The sequence below is a fragment of the Plasmodium brasilianum genome, chromosome 7, assembly GCF_023973825.1.
Source record: "Plasmodium brasilianum strain Bolivian I chromosome 7, whole genome shotgun sequence".
In the NCBI taxonomy this organism is placed as follows: domain Eukaryota; phylum Apicomplexa; class Aconoidasida; order Haemosporida; family Plasmodiidae; genus Plasmodium; species Plasmodium brasilianum.
The window spans coordinates 621,029-638,027 of record NC_090120.1 but is presented as its reverse complement, the minus strand read 5'-3'; the positions used below and the strand labels follow the sequence as shown (position 1 = coordinate 638,027).

Sequence of the window (16,999 nt, the reverse complement as noted above, 5' to 3'; positions counted from 1 at the left end):
GTTTAAAATAATGACAGTATATAATAATATTAGTATTATAGAAGTATAGTTATAGCTGTATAATTATAGCAGAATAATTATAGCAATATAATTATAGCAAATATAATAATAGCAACAAAATAATAGCAACAAAATAATAGCAACAAAATAATGGCAACAAAATAACAGCAACAAAATAATAGCAACAAAATAACAGCAACAAAATAACAGCAACAAAATAATAGCAACAAAATAACAGCAACAAAATAATAGCAACAAAATAACAGCAACAAAATAATAGCAACAATAATGATAATATTCTTATTCTAAGTAATACTTCGTCTTCTTACGAAAAGTACAATAGCAAATATAACGAAAAGAAATAAAAATGGCAGCAGCTTTTAACTTTGTAAAACCACTATTTTAAAGAAGCATATAACATTAAAATATATATATATATATATATGTATATATATATATATATATATATATATATATATATAGTTATATATTATTATATATATACATACATACAAAAATATTTATATGTGCAAACAAACGAGCTTAAAAAATATAATAAAAAAAAAATATATATCACATAAAATATAGGATGAATAAAGGATAATACGAGGTAAAAAAGGAAGCATACTAAAATTGAATCAATGAATATTAAAAATTATATTTGCAATAAAAATTTACGTAATCATAAAAATAAGATGCTTGCGTACATTTAAGCACACATTCTTGTATAAAATTACATGGGTGTGGGTTAATGTAGTTTCTGATATTACTGTTATTAATTAATGTATAAACGTTAACGTACATACTATATATATATATACTATATATATATATAATATATATATATATATATATATATATGTTATATATATATTTAACATGTGGTATTATGTGTATTTTTTTTTTTTTTTTTCTTATTTGATTAATTTTTGATCATCACATATTTTTTATATTTAAATTATAACAGTAAAGAAAGCTCCCCTGAACCCCTATTTCATTATAATTACAAAAAAAAATACAACTACAAATTTCTCAAAGTTGCAATAAAATTTCTATGTATCACCTTAAAATTGTGTAGAAAATCAGACCTTAATTTTTTAATTTATAATTATATATAATATCATATCACCATTGTATATTTAAAAAAAATACTGAAAAAAACGTTTCTTTTTTATGTTATCTAACAGTATATCATTAAATATTTAATTTACATTTTAAATTCAAATTATAAATATATATATTTTTTTTTTTCATTATTATAATTTTCTTCAGATCTATAATATATACAAAAGTATTAAATAAAAACATACAACATTTATATAATTTTTTTTAAACCCTACTAACAAAAAATATTATTTTTTTTTTTTAATTGTAGTTGTTCAGGTCTCTTTAGTTTTTAAAAGCATCATAATAGATAATTCAAAATAAAAAAAAACAAAAATAAAATATAATAATATTATAATAATATAATTTAAAAAATACCTTTAAAATAAATACTTTAAACATATATTAAATAAATTGAAATTTTATAAAATTTTGTAACAATGAAATTTCTATACTAAATTAATAATAGGATAAGAACAATGCTTAAGAAAAATAATTTTTTTCTAAATTGAAAAAAAAGAAAAAAAAAAAAAAATTTTCGTAATATATAGTATGTCAATTTCTTATTTTATTTTCTTATTTTTTTTTTTTTGTGTTATTATACACATAATAATGAAAATAGGAAGTATTATATGTTGTTCCTCCACTAATTTTCAATTATGTAAGAGAATAATCTTTTAAATGGAAAATAAAATTTTTTTTTATATTTTTCAATATTATTATATATATTATAAACCTTGTTGAACTCAGGAGGAGTTTAAATTTAAGCCACATTTGCTAATGTTGATATTTATTAATAAACATGGGAAAATACGCTAAATGCTTAAATAAAGAAAAATTTATATTATGTATCTAAATGAGAAAAGAAATTTACGTATGACACTATACGCTATCTATACATGTAAGCAGTATGGAAAAGGTTTACAATCCAGGATTATATTATGGCATGCAAGTAGTATATATATTTTGGAAATACGTTTTTATGTATTCCCCGTTGATTTAAAATATGAACATTCCAAAATAAAATTTTAATGAGAAATATGACATTTTTTTGTACTTCAATTTATTTTGAAGTTATTCATTTAAATATAAAAGCACGTATAATAACTTTAATTTTCTTTCTGAACTTTTTTTTTTTCATACTTATTTGGAAAATTAGCATTGACATATAAAAATTAGTGTACCGAAAAAATAGGTACAAATAACGTATCAATGATTTGAAGTCCTTTAAAATTTTTAAAATTAGCTAAGTTTTAACAGATAGTTATACTTTTTTTTTTAGATATATAATTTATTACAATAAGTTTATTTTTCAATTCAGAATATATTCTTTTGCTTGTTAAATTTTATTGCCTATTATTCAAACAGTATTTCCCTCGTTCTTCTTACAAATTAACGAATAAATGTTATTTAATAATTATTCGTAATTATAAGTAGGTGTACATGATATTTTAATAAAAAAATTTTTAATATTTTGTGACTTTTTAAAAAGAATGAGGATAAAAAAAGTAATAGCTAAAAAAAAAAAAAAAAAAAAACAGCTAAACAATAGTTGTGATACCTATCAAACTGCAGAAAAGTTCTTAAGATCCTTTCCTTTTAATTATGTGGTGCATAATGAGAGCAAATTGTGCAATATAATATTTTCAGTCTATTTATGAACTATTTTTAAGGTTAATTATTTGGATAAATACTGCTGCATTGACTAAACAAGAAGGAAAATAACGAATATCGTAAGGTTAACAAACTGAGGCAATACCCATGTATACATGATTACAGGTGTATATAAATATATATATATATATATTATATATATATATATATATATGCATAACTCAGTGATTTTTATTATACTTTGTTCTTTTTATTTCTGTATGAAGCACATGCGTTCATACGTATGGTAAAATAATTTTAGAATAAAAATGTGTGCATTTCCCTTATTTTACTTAACCTCTTTTCAAATTTTTTATTTTATTTTATTGTACAACTCTCAAAAGTTCACAATGATGCTTTATTTTATTCATATGTATACATACATATATGTAAGTACATATTTTATAGAAACATATCATAGTCTTTTTTTTTGTTTTATTACCCTTATTTTTTTTTTTTTTTGTGTACTTATTTTAAAGTCCTGTTCATGCATAATTTTAAAGAAGGTTCTGGTAAAAATGGGAATTAAAAAAAAAAATAAAGTATCTCATAATATTGTGCTTATATATATATAAAATAAAATAATATATTATGTACAGGTATTAATTAAAAGTATGTAGGTATTGATATATCCTTTTTTATAAAGGACCGCATAACTTAAGTCTTATTTTTATTTCTTCTTAAATTTTTTACTATATCTATATATTGTGACAAGTCAGTAAAATACATATAGCACTTGCTTTAATAAAGTGCATATATATATATAAATTAAAAATTTTTTTTTTTGTCAAAATAGGAAAAAAAAACTCCATAATTTTTATTAAATTAACAAATATGCAAATATATGGATATGGAAGTGTACATGTGTACAATAGGAGATTTTATTAATTAATGAACTGTTTTTCGTTTCGTTTTGTTGTTTTTTTTTTTTTTTTTTTTTTGAATGCATCAAACATTATTCACGTTTGTGATTTTTAGCTTGTTCATGTTCCTTTTTAATGCAAATATTCCAAATAAGTTTGTTGTAAAGATCATTTTTTATCTTCATTAATTTGATTAGTGTGAAGGAAACGCAAAATTTAATCGGGTGTTTTTTCTGTTCCATTCGTGCATTTGTATATCCACATATACACGCCTCTGTGTATGTTTGTGTGTGTGTGTGTGCAATTATACGTGTTTGCCTGTACGCATGCATCTAATCATTTCGTAATTCAAAGACAGTATAAAAGAAAAAAGGATGAAGAAAGAAAACAGAAATTTGTCATATGCATCATCGAACTTTTTAAAAAAAAATATTAATGCGAGTAAGCAAGAGAGCTTAAAAATTAATGCAAAAGCTAGAGAGCCTTATAAAGAAAAAGGAAGCATAAAAGGAGGAAAGGACAATATAATAACTTCCAGAAAAAGTAGTATAAATCTAATAAAGGAAAATAATATAAGTTTATCAATAAATACTAAAATAAATGACAATGAAAATGTTATGATAAAAAATAAAATTGAAATTGATAAAAAGAGTACTGAAAAAAATATCGTCAATGGAAAAATTGATCCAGTAGACATAAGAAATTACAGAGACTTAAATGATAACAAAAAAAAACAAAAGTCACAACAAGTTAGTAGGGGTAAATCGCGTGATGATAATAAAAATTTTAAACAGGTTGATAGAGAAGATGTTATAGAACTGAACAAAAGGAAAGAAAGAGACCATGAAAAACGAACAAATGAAGTGAAACATGAAGAGATAAAAGAAAACAAAGACAATAATAATACAAATACAACAAACAGTGTGTGTGAATTTGCCATAAGGGTAAAGAGTGCAGGAAATGCTTCAGATTTTCCTGAAAATAAAAAGGAAAATGTAAAAGAGGAAGAGGAAGAAGGGGAAGTTATGGAAGAAGCGGAAGATATGGAAGAAGCGGAAGATATGGAAGATGCTAAAGATATGGAAGAAGCGGAAGATATGGAAGATGCTAAAGATATGGAAGAAGCGGAAGATATGGAAGATGCGAAAGATATGGAAGACGCGAAAGATATGGAAGATGCGGAAGACACAGAAGAACTAGTTGATATTCTGCCTGAAGATAATGGCAATTACGAAAGAGAATTCACAAAAGGACATGACATAAATGACGAAAATAGTAGTGACTATGTAAATTTTGTAATCTGTGAAAGGAATGAACAGAGAGAAGGTACAGAAAATGATAAGGATGAAAACGAAGAGGGGGGAGTTAGAAAAGTAAAACGTAAAGAAGAAGATGATGATATATCATATGAACAAAATGAAATGTATAAAAGTATATTAAAAAAATTAAATATAGAAAAACAGGAAGAATTAGAAAGCAGTCACATTATTATACTTGGTAATAAAAATGTTGGGAAATCTTGTCTAGTAAAATCATTACAAGAAATATCTTTTCAAGGGGATATAAATGATGAAGAATTGTTTTATCAAAATGATAGTAGCGTGTTGCCATTAGGTTATGCTTGTTTAAAGATAAAAAATTTAGAAGAAAATAGAAAAATAAAAGAAGTGAAAGGAAATAGTCATATATGGATATTGCAACATTCATCTTATATGAGTTCTCTAATTAATAATTTAAAAAAATTTAAAAATATAAAAAAAATACTTATTTTAATATGTACTGACTTATATAAACCGTATAATATAATGTCTGACATAAATCACTGGGTGGAAATTCTCTATGACTTATTTGAATCCCTACATTCTAGTTACAGTTTGGATGTAATTAATAATCTTAAAGAAAACATTCAAAATTATATATATAATTACAAGAGGGATAATTTTGAAAGAGGAAAGCGGACTGATCTACGTGGAGATGAAAGGGGTAGAGAAGATGACCTTAAAAGTAGTGCCAAAAATGACACACAATATGGTACCAAAAAGGGAGGCGAAAATGTCTATAAAAATGACTGCAAAAATGACTGCAAAAATGACTGCAAAAATGACTGCAAAAATGACTGCAAAAATGACTGCAAAAATGACTGCAAAAATGACTGCAAAAATGACTGCAAAAATGACTGCAAAAATGACTGCAAAAATGACTACAAAAATGACTGCAAAAATGGCTACAAAAATGGCTACAAAAATGGCTACAAAAATGCACGTAATGATGAGGTATTCGAACGAGATAAAAAAAGCTTAGTCAAAATCAACTTGTCCTTTCCCATATTTTTTATTATATGTAAATCGGATGGATACGAAATTTTAAACAACAGAACATACCAGGGCTATATTGACGTTATAGTTTCCTACTTACGTCATCTAGCCATAAACTACCAAGCAGCTATTATATTTTGTAATACTGTAAATAAAAATGAACCGAAAAATATACAGCTATTATATAAGTATATAATGCATCGGATTTATAATTTCCCTTTTACTGAAAATGCTATTTTAGATGACTATGAAAAAATATTTATACCATCTGGTTATGATGATATAGATTTAATAAATCAGTCCATCGCAAATACATTTGTTCAGAATTTTGATAAACCGTATGACTCAATTATTGTTCAACCTATTTCAAATAAAAGTATAGTTGAACATAGTCAAAATGTTGTAAATGACAACTATTTTAACGACTTCTTAGCTAGTATATGGTCCGACACAAGTATTAGCGAGATTAGAGGCGGTAACGACATTGTCAGTAATAGTGCTATGCGAATCAGTAGTTCGGCTATAAGAAACAGTAGTAATGCTACTAGTAATAGTAATAATAATGCTAACGGTAAAAATGATACTAATATCAGTGGTAAAAGTAATGCAACTGCCAGCGGTAAAGGTAATACCAATGCTGGAGATAAAAGTAACACTAATGGAAAATATACCCCCAACTGTGATAATAATTATAATACTACTGCCAATCCGTACAGCAGTAAAGAATTAAAAGAGGAAAAAATAAAGAAAACGAATCTCATTTTGAACGAACGCGGTAGTACATGCAAAGAAAATAGCTATCAGAAAAATGGAAACGAGGAAAAAAATGATCAATCTTTGCATAGTTTTTTTCAAAACCTTTTGGCTAAAGGAAGGTCAAAGTCGCCTATTGCTCCAAATATTCCGCAATTAACCTTAGACAAAAAAAAAAAAAAAAGATGTAAACATATGAATGGTTAGGAGAACAAAAGGGTACTTCATAACAGAAGCTATTGCGTACGTGCGGATGTAAAAGTGGGAGTAGAAGTATAAGTAGATGTGCGTGAGCAAGTGCACACACATATAGAGAAAAGTATGGACCTAGAGGAAAAAATAACAGAAGAAAAACACAAAGCATATGGCATATCCTTGCACTTAAAATGTGAGGACATCCAATATTAAGAGAACTAGTCAATATTTCAGTACATATTATATGCTATCATTATAAATTTTTTTTTTTTTTTTTGTTTTATACTACTTAACTTTTCTTTTTTTTCTCACCATCACTGTTAAATCGTTTTTGCTTTTTCGTTTCTGCTATTTCGTTTCTGCTATTTCGTTTCTGCTATTTCGTTTCTGCCATTTCGTTTTTGCTATTTCGTTTTTGCTATTTCGTTTTTGCTATTTCGTTTTTGCTATTTCGTTTTTGCTATTTCGTTTTTACTATTTTGTTTTTGCTATTTCGTTTTTACTATTTTGTTTTTGCTATTTCGCCTTTGCTTTTTCGCTTTTTTTTCTTCTTTTCTTTCCCTTGGTATATAGGGACACTAACATAAATTAAACCTGTAGTATGCATTTGAATATTTGTATATCTGAAAAAAAGACCAATAAATAAGGTACATAAACAAAACATTTATTCAACACGCGCATATGCCTCTATCGTAGGAATGAAAAAAAAATACAGCAAATAAGAATTTTTAAAAGTACTGCTTTAAAAATGAGTTAGAGGCTATGCCCATATGCATATATGTTGAGTGGGCGTGAGTATCATATGTTAGGGCATTTTAATTACACAAAAACGGAAAAATAATGTGGAAATAACGTGGATAGGGCAATATTTTATAAGAAATTCACAAGATGAGATAGCAGATTAAGGGACAAACCAAAAATGCTGTCAATATTTCCTTTAATAACTTTTATATGCTTACGCATATGAGTATTTTCAATTTTTAAAGCACCAGCACAATAATAAATAGAAGAATCCATCATTATTTTGCTTATAATGTCATCATCCATATTATATATATTAATAATAGATTCATCAATTCCTGTTATAAACTTTTCCGTTTTTAACTCAATTAATGTAATACTACTATAACTATAGATAACATTATTGTTATATGATTTAAGAAAGTTATATGCTTCCATTTCATTTTTTGGTTTCTCATATATTTTATTATTACAGTATATTACTTCGTCCCCGACTAATAATATAACTTTTTTGTTTTTGCTAATTTGCTCAATTTGTAACTTCAGCTCTTTATTTCTTTTAATCGTATTTAATAGCTTTATTCCTTTCGCTACTGAAATGTTTGATGTTAAGGTAAAAGGGTCGTGTCTTTTCCTACAACCAATTTTTTTTTCATTAATACGTGTACGAATTGATAGGAAATCTAAATTACTTTTCTTTAAGATATACTTTCTAGAGTTAGAAGTAGATCCAAGAACGAAAAAGTAGTCATTTAGGGTGTTTAATATGCTAATTTCATTTGTTCCATTTATCTTACATTCATTTGATGGATTAGTGTTGTCAGTCGGCTTCATATTTGACATATAATTTTTCCTATATCTGTCACACGTATTGCACTCCTCATTTTTTTTATCATAACATAAAAATAATACATTGTTTTGTTTAGCTTTACTGTTATATACAATGTTGTTTTCACCTAGGAAATTCATCATTTTTATTTTATGAAAATCATCTTGTTGTTTGGAAGAATTACAATTTTTACTTTTATCTTTTTTCGAATTTAGATCGTCTACATTTTCGCTAGAGGAGCCACTTTTCTTATTTCCATCCATATTAACATGACTATTTGAAATATTGTTTGAATAAACATACTTATCCTCTGTGTCTGCGTGAGTGGCATTGTTTACATGAGCGTTAATCTCTTCGCCTTCTTCACTGTTCACGATATAATTATAAATATAGTCGTCTATTAAATTATTTATTTTCAGTATTTTATGCTGCAGATTTTTATTACATATTCGTGTAGACAAATACTCAATAATGTCTTCATCAATACCTAATTCAAAGTCATTGAATGACTGTTCAGGTATTTTTAATTTTACTTCTTCGTTTGAATATCCTGAATTGTTCTCAAGATTTTTTTTCCCTGATATATTACTCAACTGCGGTTCGAGGTTCGCATTACTCATTTTATTTAATTATATTCTTTTGTTTAACTTTTTTATTATACTATTTTGTTTAACTTTTTTATTATACTATTTTGTTTAACTTTCTTATTATACTATTTTGTTTAACTTTCTTATTATACTATTTTGTTTAACTTTTTTATTATACTATTTTGTTTAACTTTCTTATTATACTATTTTGTTTAACTTTCTTATTATACTATTTTGTTTAACTTTCTTCTTATATTGTTCTGTTTAACTTTTTTATTTTATTCTTTTATTTTAATTTAGTTTTTTTTATATAATTCACTCCTACAATTATTACTATTATCTCTATTTCATTAAGAACTATTACTGAGCCACGATTATTTTTATTATTATTATTATTACTACTACTATTACCTTTTAAAGTATTATTTTCAACTAATTATTTTCGTTACTGTATGTATTTCACGCTTGAAATTTGCTTCCTCTCTGTTTTACTTGATGTACTTGTATATATTTTTTTAGTAGTGCATTTAGAAAAAACTGTTAAGTTTTATTACATACATAGGTGTGTATATATGTTTGTATATGTATATATATATATATATATATATGCATGTATGTATGTATGTATGTATGCACAATTTGTACATTTGAGGATAATGTTTAAACATTTTCAAGTTGAAGGAATAAAAACTGAAATTATTTTTTTACTGTCGGGTTTTATATAATTGTCTACCCTAATAATGACAAAAAGAAAGAATTTAATAACGCTGAAGACATGCACATGGGTAAGAAAATAACTCAAAAAAACTTATGCTTCTAGCGGGAATTAAGCTTCGCGCTGATTAGCAAAAATGTATGTATAGGCATATGAACATATACATGTACATATGTATAAATTCATATATACATATATGAATATATATATATGGACAATGCAGGGGTAATACATGCATATCTAAATAATTTTGTATGATGCGCTTCGTAATACCGCAGGTATGTATTTTGTTGGAAGACTTAGCTATAATTTTTATATCTGACATTTAAAAAAAGAAAAAAACAATTTAAGGTGTTTGGAAATTAAGAGGTTAATAAGTTCATACATTTAGCTTTTAAAAAAAAGGAGAGTAAAAATCAGTATCCCTTTCGTAATAATGTTGACAGAAATTGTCTGCGTTTATGAGTAAATATGATACATATGAACACATGTACATATATGTATATATAACAAGTGGAAGAAAAGTAAAATAAAAAAATGCTTTATTATTAACAAAAATATTTACGGAATAAATTAATCACTATAAGTATGAATATTTTTGTTTTTGACGATGTTCAAACAAATCATCTTTTTCGGTAAAAGCTGAAAGAAACAGCCAAAGGGTACTAGTGTCAAAGGGAATAAAAAAGTAAGCGGTATGTGGAATGTTCTATTATGTATGATGTATGATATGCGATGTATGAGCTATATGGTATTCGTTAAATTACTAGCGGAAAACAGTAAAAAAATAAAAAGTGAAAAAGGAACATGATCAAAAGTGTTGCTTCTTCTACTAATTCTTTTCCGATGAAGTTGTTAGAATATTTTTAAGGGCATATTATATATAACTACTAACCAAAAATAAGAAAAAAAAAAAAAAAAAAAAAATTGGAAAAATAGCTTTACAAATGGAATTATTTATAGGTAAACGTACCTCAAAATGAAATGTATAATTTGTAGTGATGACTATCTATTTATAAAATAAAAATAACACTCATGTTTACTTCTTTTTTATATGAAATAAGTATCACAGTAACTTATATCTATGATTTCTTTGGCACATGTATGCTCATTTTATTGTTCAATTGCTTTCTGAGTAAAGCAAAAATGACCACACAAAAATGGTATATGTTTTATACAGAATGAAAATGTTGTTTTTAAGCGTGTTTTATATTGGATACATATACCGACGTGTACGTATTAACGTGTGCTCATTAACGTGTACGTATTAACGTGTGCTCATTAACGTGTACGTATTAACGTGTGCGCATTAACGTGAACGTATTAACGTGTGCGCATTAACGTGAACGTATTAACGTGTGCGCATTAACGTGAACGTATTAACGTGTGCGCATTAACGTGAACGTATTAACGTGTACGTATTAACATGAACGTATTAACGTGTACTTCCTTAAAATGTAGATACTCTTTAATATACGCACCTGCAGAATGGAAACAGGGCGCGTGCTATTTAGTATAAACTCAATTGTAAACCTTTGAGTATTTTTTATAATTTTTAACGTCCTTCCGCTTATGCGTTTACCTGCGCTTCTCTATCATTTGTGTATTTACATAACTATGAATGTAAATCTTTTCCTTGTGTTTGTTATTTTTTTTTTAAGGAATGCAGCGAAAAAAATTGAAAATACGAAATTATTGTTTAGTGGTAGAAAAAAGGTATCTTTTCAAAATAATATACAGAGGAAACAAAATGGAGGTAGAAATAATCACTTCTTTATAAAAAGAAAAAAAAGAGGGGAATCGAACAATAGAAGGAATACATGGCCATTCGGTAGCATCATGAGCGTTAAAAACAGTTCGTCCCCTAAATTAAATGAAGGAGTAAAGAGCGTAAAAGAAAATATAATTCTTTTTTTTAAAAGAGACAAAAACATCATAGAGAGATTAAAAGTTTTAAATGAAAAGGAAAGTATTTGGTTTATGACAGGTTATGCAAAAAATGTATTCAGTCATCATTCTTTTTACAATATTGTCGGTTTTGAAGAAATAAAAGAGATATCTCCAAACAAATTATCCTTAACTAATAAAATAAATTTTAACGATTTATTAAGCAAAAAAATTAACCATAAAGATAGTATTAAAAATGATAGCTATTCAATAGTTAATGCTTATAAAGTGAAAAAGTATGTAATTTTTTTTAAAAATGAAAATAAAAATAATGATGTGGTTAGTAATAATAATGGTAAGAATGATTCTACGAAGGATTTTATTTTATTTACGTACATGTATTTTATTTTTTACATATATGATAAAGAAGGGAAAACGTTTTACATATATGCAAATAATTTGAATAAGGACCATATCATATATGAGATAAATGAATTAAATAGTGAAAACCTTTTTAATTTTTTCGATAGCAAGATATGTAATAAAAAAGATTTAAAAAATATAAGTGTCATATCATTAATTAGGAAAAATAATACTTTAAAAAATATAGTAGAAAATATTTCCACAAACGAACTTCTAAATGTTAATAATTATACTAATAAGTTTAACTCTTACTTGAAAAAGTTATTTCATATGTGTAATAATTCAGACATATTGTTAGAAAATAAAATTAACGTAAAACAGAGGCAACCGTGTATTACTTTAATTTATGGAAACAAAAATTTTATGCTTAAGGGGAAAACCTATTTTGAATATTTAAAAAACTTTTTTCTTAAAAATGAAGAAGACAAAAATTTGTTTGAAAATATTTTTTTAAATAACAAGGGGTACAAATTTTATATTCAGAATGACTTAAATGATAATTCTTCTTATATTTTGAAATGTACAAAAATTACGAAAAAGAAGTTCGATCAATTACATAAGTCTATTACAAATTTTGATAATAAAAATTGTACTACTAAGGACCCTTTTTTTACATATAGTAAAATATTGTTTGACATATACAAAAATAAGAGTGACAATGAAAAGAAAAAAAAAGGACACTCCTGTGGAGAAAATTACTGTGAAAGGAGTATTTATATTAATATTGGAGCTAACGATTATATGGTAGATAATAACTTGCCTATATTGAAAAAAGCGGACGAGACTCTGTTGTTCAGTGTGACAAAACATTTTTTGAATTATTTAGTATCATGCATACATATGTAAAGGCGATATTTTAAAAAGGGGAAAAGTAAATAACCCTAGCGCGTAATTTTGAAGAGAAATGAAAATGGACGAATATATGTGTACGTTGATCTATTGGCCATGTACTTTACTCAATTTATTTTGTTTTTATTTTTTATTTTTTTTTTTTTTGAAGGAAATGATTTAATTTGTTGCATTCATTTGATCATTAGCTATTACGCACTTTTTTTGTATGTTTTTATTTATGGGTAGGTATATATATATGTGTATAGATATACGTGTATAGACATACGTGTATAGACATACGTGTATAGATATACGTGTATAGATATACGTGTATAGATATACGTGTATAGATATACGTGTATAGATATACGTGTATTGATATATGTGTATAGATATACGTGTATTGATATATGTGTATGTGTATAAATTTTTTTCTTTTTTTTTGTAATACAAAGCACCCAAATTGTGCAAATATGTATATTTATATTTGAACATTTTTAAGAAAGAGAAATAATTGAAATTTGTAAGTATGTAATCTTGTTTTTCTTTTTAAACATACATGAAAACGAAATCTTTAAAATCTGCATAGACCTTTTGAAAGTCATTACGCTAGTAAAGAAAATATTTTGAATTTGTTTGGATGTACTTTAATTGTATATTCTTATCGTTCCATGTACTTTTGAGGATTAATAACATGTGTGCATAGGTAAATAAAGAATAATCGTTTTATATGCTTACGTTATTTGGAAAAAAAAAAAAAATATTATTTGCATTTTCAGGGGACCATTATATAATGAAGTAATTTGAAAAATTCTCGCTGAGTTATAAATAAAGCTTACTCAAATTTTTTGAGGTTCAGTTGATGAAAGTTTGTATATTCAGTTACGCGAATGTGTATACATTTTCAATATACGTAAGAAGAAGAAATAAAAGAAAACATATTTCTTAAAAAAAAAAAAAAAAAATCAATAAAATAAATAAATAAATTGAAAAAAAAAAACGAATATCTGTACGAATAACTCATTTGTATATTCTGATAAATACATATTTTAGAAGGGCCAAAATTACAAATATTTTACTGTACAAAATAAAATAATTTCCTATTCATAATTTTTAATATCAAATGTATAACTAAATGGGCACGCAAAAAAATATGCATAATAATAATAATAATATAAAAAATCTTTTTCTTTGTTGTTTTTTGATGCAAAAATATATAAAAAAAAAAAAAAAAAAACGAAAGAAAGAAAGAAAAAGAGAAAGAGAAAGAAAATGGGATAGGCGATGTATATCCTTCTCTCATGCTTGTTCCTTTTTTTGAGTTTAAAGGAGAAAAAATGTAACAAGCAAAAAAAAAAAAAAAAAGCTAATTCTATAAACTTTTTTATTTTTAGACAATAATATACATATTTCGAGTATGCATAAATATATGCTCCATGCATATAAAAATATACAACTATCTGTGTAGCACATTTATTGTTTTATTACATAACAAAAACAAATTAAGAAGATAATCTCATTTTAGGATCTCCAAAATGGTTGTTTTAAAAAGAGGAAGTGAAGGAGGAAAAAAAAAAAATTCACATTTAAGACGCATACAAATATGTACAATTATATGTATATTCAGAGGGTGGAAACAGCGGGAACATTTTGTTATTTTAAATTTTTTATTCTTTCACTCATATTAGATATTTCTTCTAAATGCTATAAAATAAAAAAAAAGCAGAAAGGAATATTACTACCTTTTCACTGTTAAAGGTTGATAAATATATATATATATATATATATATGTGTATACACATGCATACGGACCAATTTTACTATAATATCATTTCTAACATTTTTGACCACGTTTAATTAGGTAAAATATTATATTTAATTTTATCTCTTCCCATTGATTGAACTTTTTTACTTAATTTTTTCATTTATTGTTAATTGTACGTATAAATTTGAACAATATTATTTTAAAAAGAATATATATAACGTGGTGTTGTATGATGTCATTCGCTTGTTTTGTTTTGTTTTATTTTTTTTTACATGGAAATGTAACAAAGTACATTACCTTATTAATAGAACTAACGGGGCCTATTTGTCCATCTAATTTAATGGCATGTTCATCTGCTATTTTTGATATTAATTCATCCACCTGATTAAGCAATTGTAAGAAGTGTAGAATGTAAGGTTTAATAAAGCGAGCTATTAAATGTTATAATTTTTTTTTTCTTTTTTTATAAAATCCCTTTATTTTACCTCTTCTGTTGGTGCATTAATAGCAGAGGAGGTTTGAACGGTGTCGTTTATTAGGTCAGAACTAATACTCTGAAAAAATTAAAAAAGAAAAAAAAAAAAAAAAATATATATATATATATATATATATATATATATATACATATACATATACATACATGTACCACTGTATAAGTAAACGTGATAGTACGTAAATATGTATATAAAAATATGTTATATATTCATCTTTTTCTTTTTCTTTTTTTATTTGATTGGTTTGTACTATTTCGTCAAAAATGTTTTCTAGTTTCATTACATCATTCCCTATTTTAACTGCATTAGTCTCTGCGTTTATTTTCTGTATTAAGGGAATCATAACACCGACGTCTTTAACTAGCTGCAAAAAGGCGATGGTGCACACAAGAAAATTACACACAGAAATGTATTTACTCTATACAAATTTATTTACTATATTTAAGTATATACACTCCATATAAACATATGTTATCACGTAGTTAATTTTTTCCATTTTATTAGACTTTCTTTACACATTTATTTTGCATAAAGCAGTTGAGTACGAACCGATGCACATCTGTGGGCCCCTTCTAATCTTGATACAAGGACATCTAGTTTATTACTTAAATTTAGATAATTAATTTTTTCATTTTTTTTTCTTATGCATTTCTCCGCATATATTCTAACATCAAAGGTTTAAGAAAAAAAAAAAAAAAAAGGTTAAATTAGATCAAATAAAATAAAATCAGATCAGATTACGAAAAAACACAAATCTAGCACGTAAAAGTCAGATCTAAAAAATGTTGTCTCCAAAAGGAAGATAAAATTTTTCGTGTTTTAAGTTTTTTTTTTTTTTTTTTACTGACCTTGCGATGTCAATTTTTCCTGCTTGTATTGCTTTTTTTACATCCGTTATTAGTTTCTTTTCTTCTAGTTCTGATCTATTTGATAATTTTTCCTAAAAATTCGTTTATAAGAAAAATGAAAAAAACGAATGACAAGAAAAGGGAAAATATAAGAGTTCATTTAATAGTTAATTTGTAAATGTATTTTTACTAGTTCTTTAGTTTTTAATTTCAAACGAAAGATGTGATCTTCTGTAGATATTTTGTTTCCCATCGTTTTAAAACAAATGGTAACGACAGTAAAGGATAAGAAATGGTTATAATGTTAGTAAATACGAAATAGTACCAGTACAAAGTAGCTGCACAAAATAGTAGTAACAATACTGAGGTAAACAAATAAAAGACGTTCAAATTGATCAAATTAAAACATTAAAAAAATTAGGCATTGAAAGAAACATTTATAAAAAATTATTCTTCCTAAATGGAAAATTTTTTTTTTTTCGTATTTAAGTTTATATGTTGTCAAAATTTTTGTACATACTCCCATTTTTACTATATATACATTGTGTATATATATATGTGTAAATATATATTTATATTATGCTTATTTATATGTGTATATATATGTTTATTATATAAGTTTACATGTGTATATATATATGAAAATATACCAAATATGTATACGCAAATAGTCATTAAAAAATGATCTGAAAAAAATATGTTTCGCGATTAAATTATATTGTTGCTATGACGTATAATTTATTTTATTGAGTAAAAAAAATTAAAAAAAAAAAAAAAAAAAAAAAGAGCTAAGCGATAATTAAAAAGGAATTGTAAAAAAGTATTATAATTTGTGAATAAATTGTTAAAAGAAAAAAAAACAAATGAGAAAAAGTTTGTTGATTTTTAAAAATACTGATGAAAATTTTGACAGAAAAAAGCGAAAGAAAGAGAATATGCTTAATTTGAAGCATATATTATATACGTGTTATGTATATATATATATATAATATATAT

General features: G+C 25.0%; 4 protein-coding genes across 4 annotated transcripts; 2 read left to right on the top strand and 2 right to left on the bottom strand.

Annotated features, from left to right (window-relative positions):
- Positions 1 to 3,994: 3,994 nt before the first annotated feature.
- MKS88_001854 (dynein intermediate light chain) lies at positions 3,995 to 6,895 on the top strand (the record flags this gene model as incomplete). The annotated part of the gene is made up of 1 exon (XM_067214817.1): positions 3,995 to 6,895. One exon carries the CDS (start codon positions 3,995 to 3,997, stop codon positions 6,893 to 6,895), a length of 2,901 nt encoding a protein of 966 aa, XP_067074157.1.
- Positions 6,896 to 7,753: 858 nt separating this feature from the next.
- MKS88_001853 (Maf-like protein) lies at positions 7,754 to 9,073 on the bottom strand (the record flags this gene model as incomplete). Its single annotated transcript, XM_067214816.1, has 1 exon — positions 7,754 to 9,073. The coding sequence occupies one exon, from the start codon at positions 9,071 to 9,073 to the stop codon at positions 7,754 to 7,756; it is 1,320 nt and encodes a 439-aa protein (XP_067074156.1).
- Positions 9,074 to 10,901: 1,828 nt separating this feature from the next.
- Positions 10,902 to 12,911, top strand: MKS88_001852 (uncharacterized protein; the record flags this gene model as incomplete). Its single annotated transcript, XM_067214815.1, has 2 exons — positions 10,902 to 10,918; positions 11,417 to 12,911. 2 exons carry the CDS (start codon positions 10,902 to 10,904, stop codon positions 12,909 to 12,911), a joined length of 1,512 nt encoding a protein of 503 aa, XP_067074155.1.
- Positions 12,912 to 14,549: 1,638 nt separating this feature from the next.
- MKS88_001851 (vacuolar protein sorting-associated protein 46) lies at positions 14,550 to 16,256 on the bottom strand (the record flags this gene model as incomplete). Its single annotated transcript, XM_067214814.1, has 7 exons — positions 14,550 to 14,600; positions 14,959 to 15,042; positions 15,147 to 15,215; positions 15,406 to 15,519; positions 15,705 to 15,819; positions 16,004 to 16,095; positions 16,194 to 16,256. 7 exons carry the CDS (start codon positions 16,254 to 16,256, stop codon positions 14,550 to 14,552), a joined length of 588 nt encoding a protein of 195 aa, XP_067074154.1.
- Between the last annotated feature and the right edge of the window lie 743 nt (positions 16,257 to 16,999).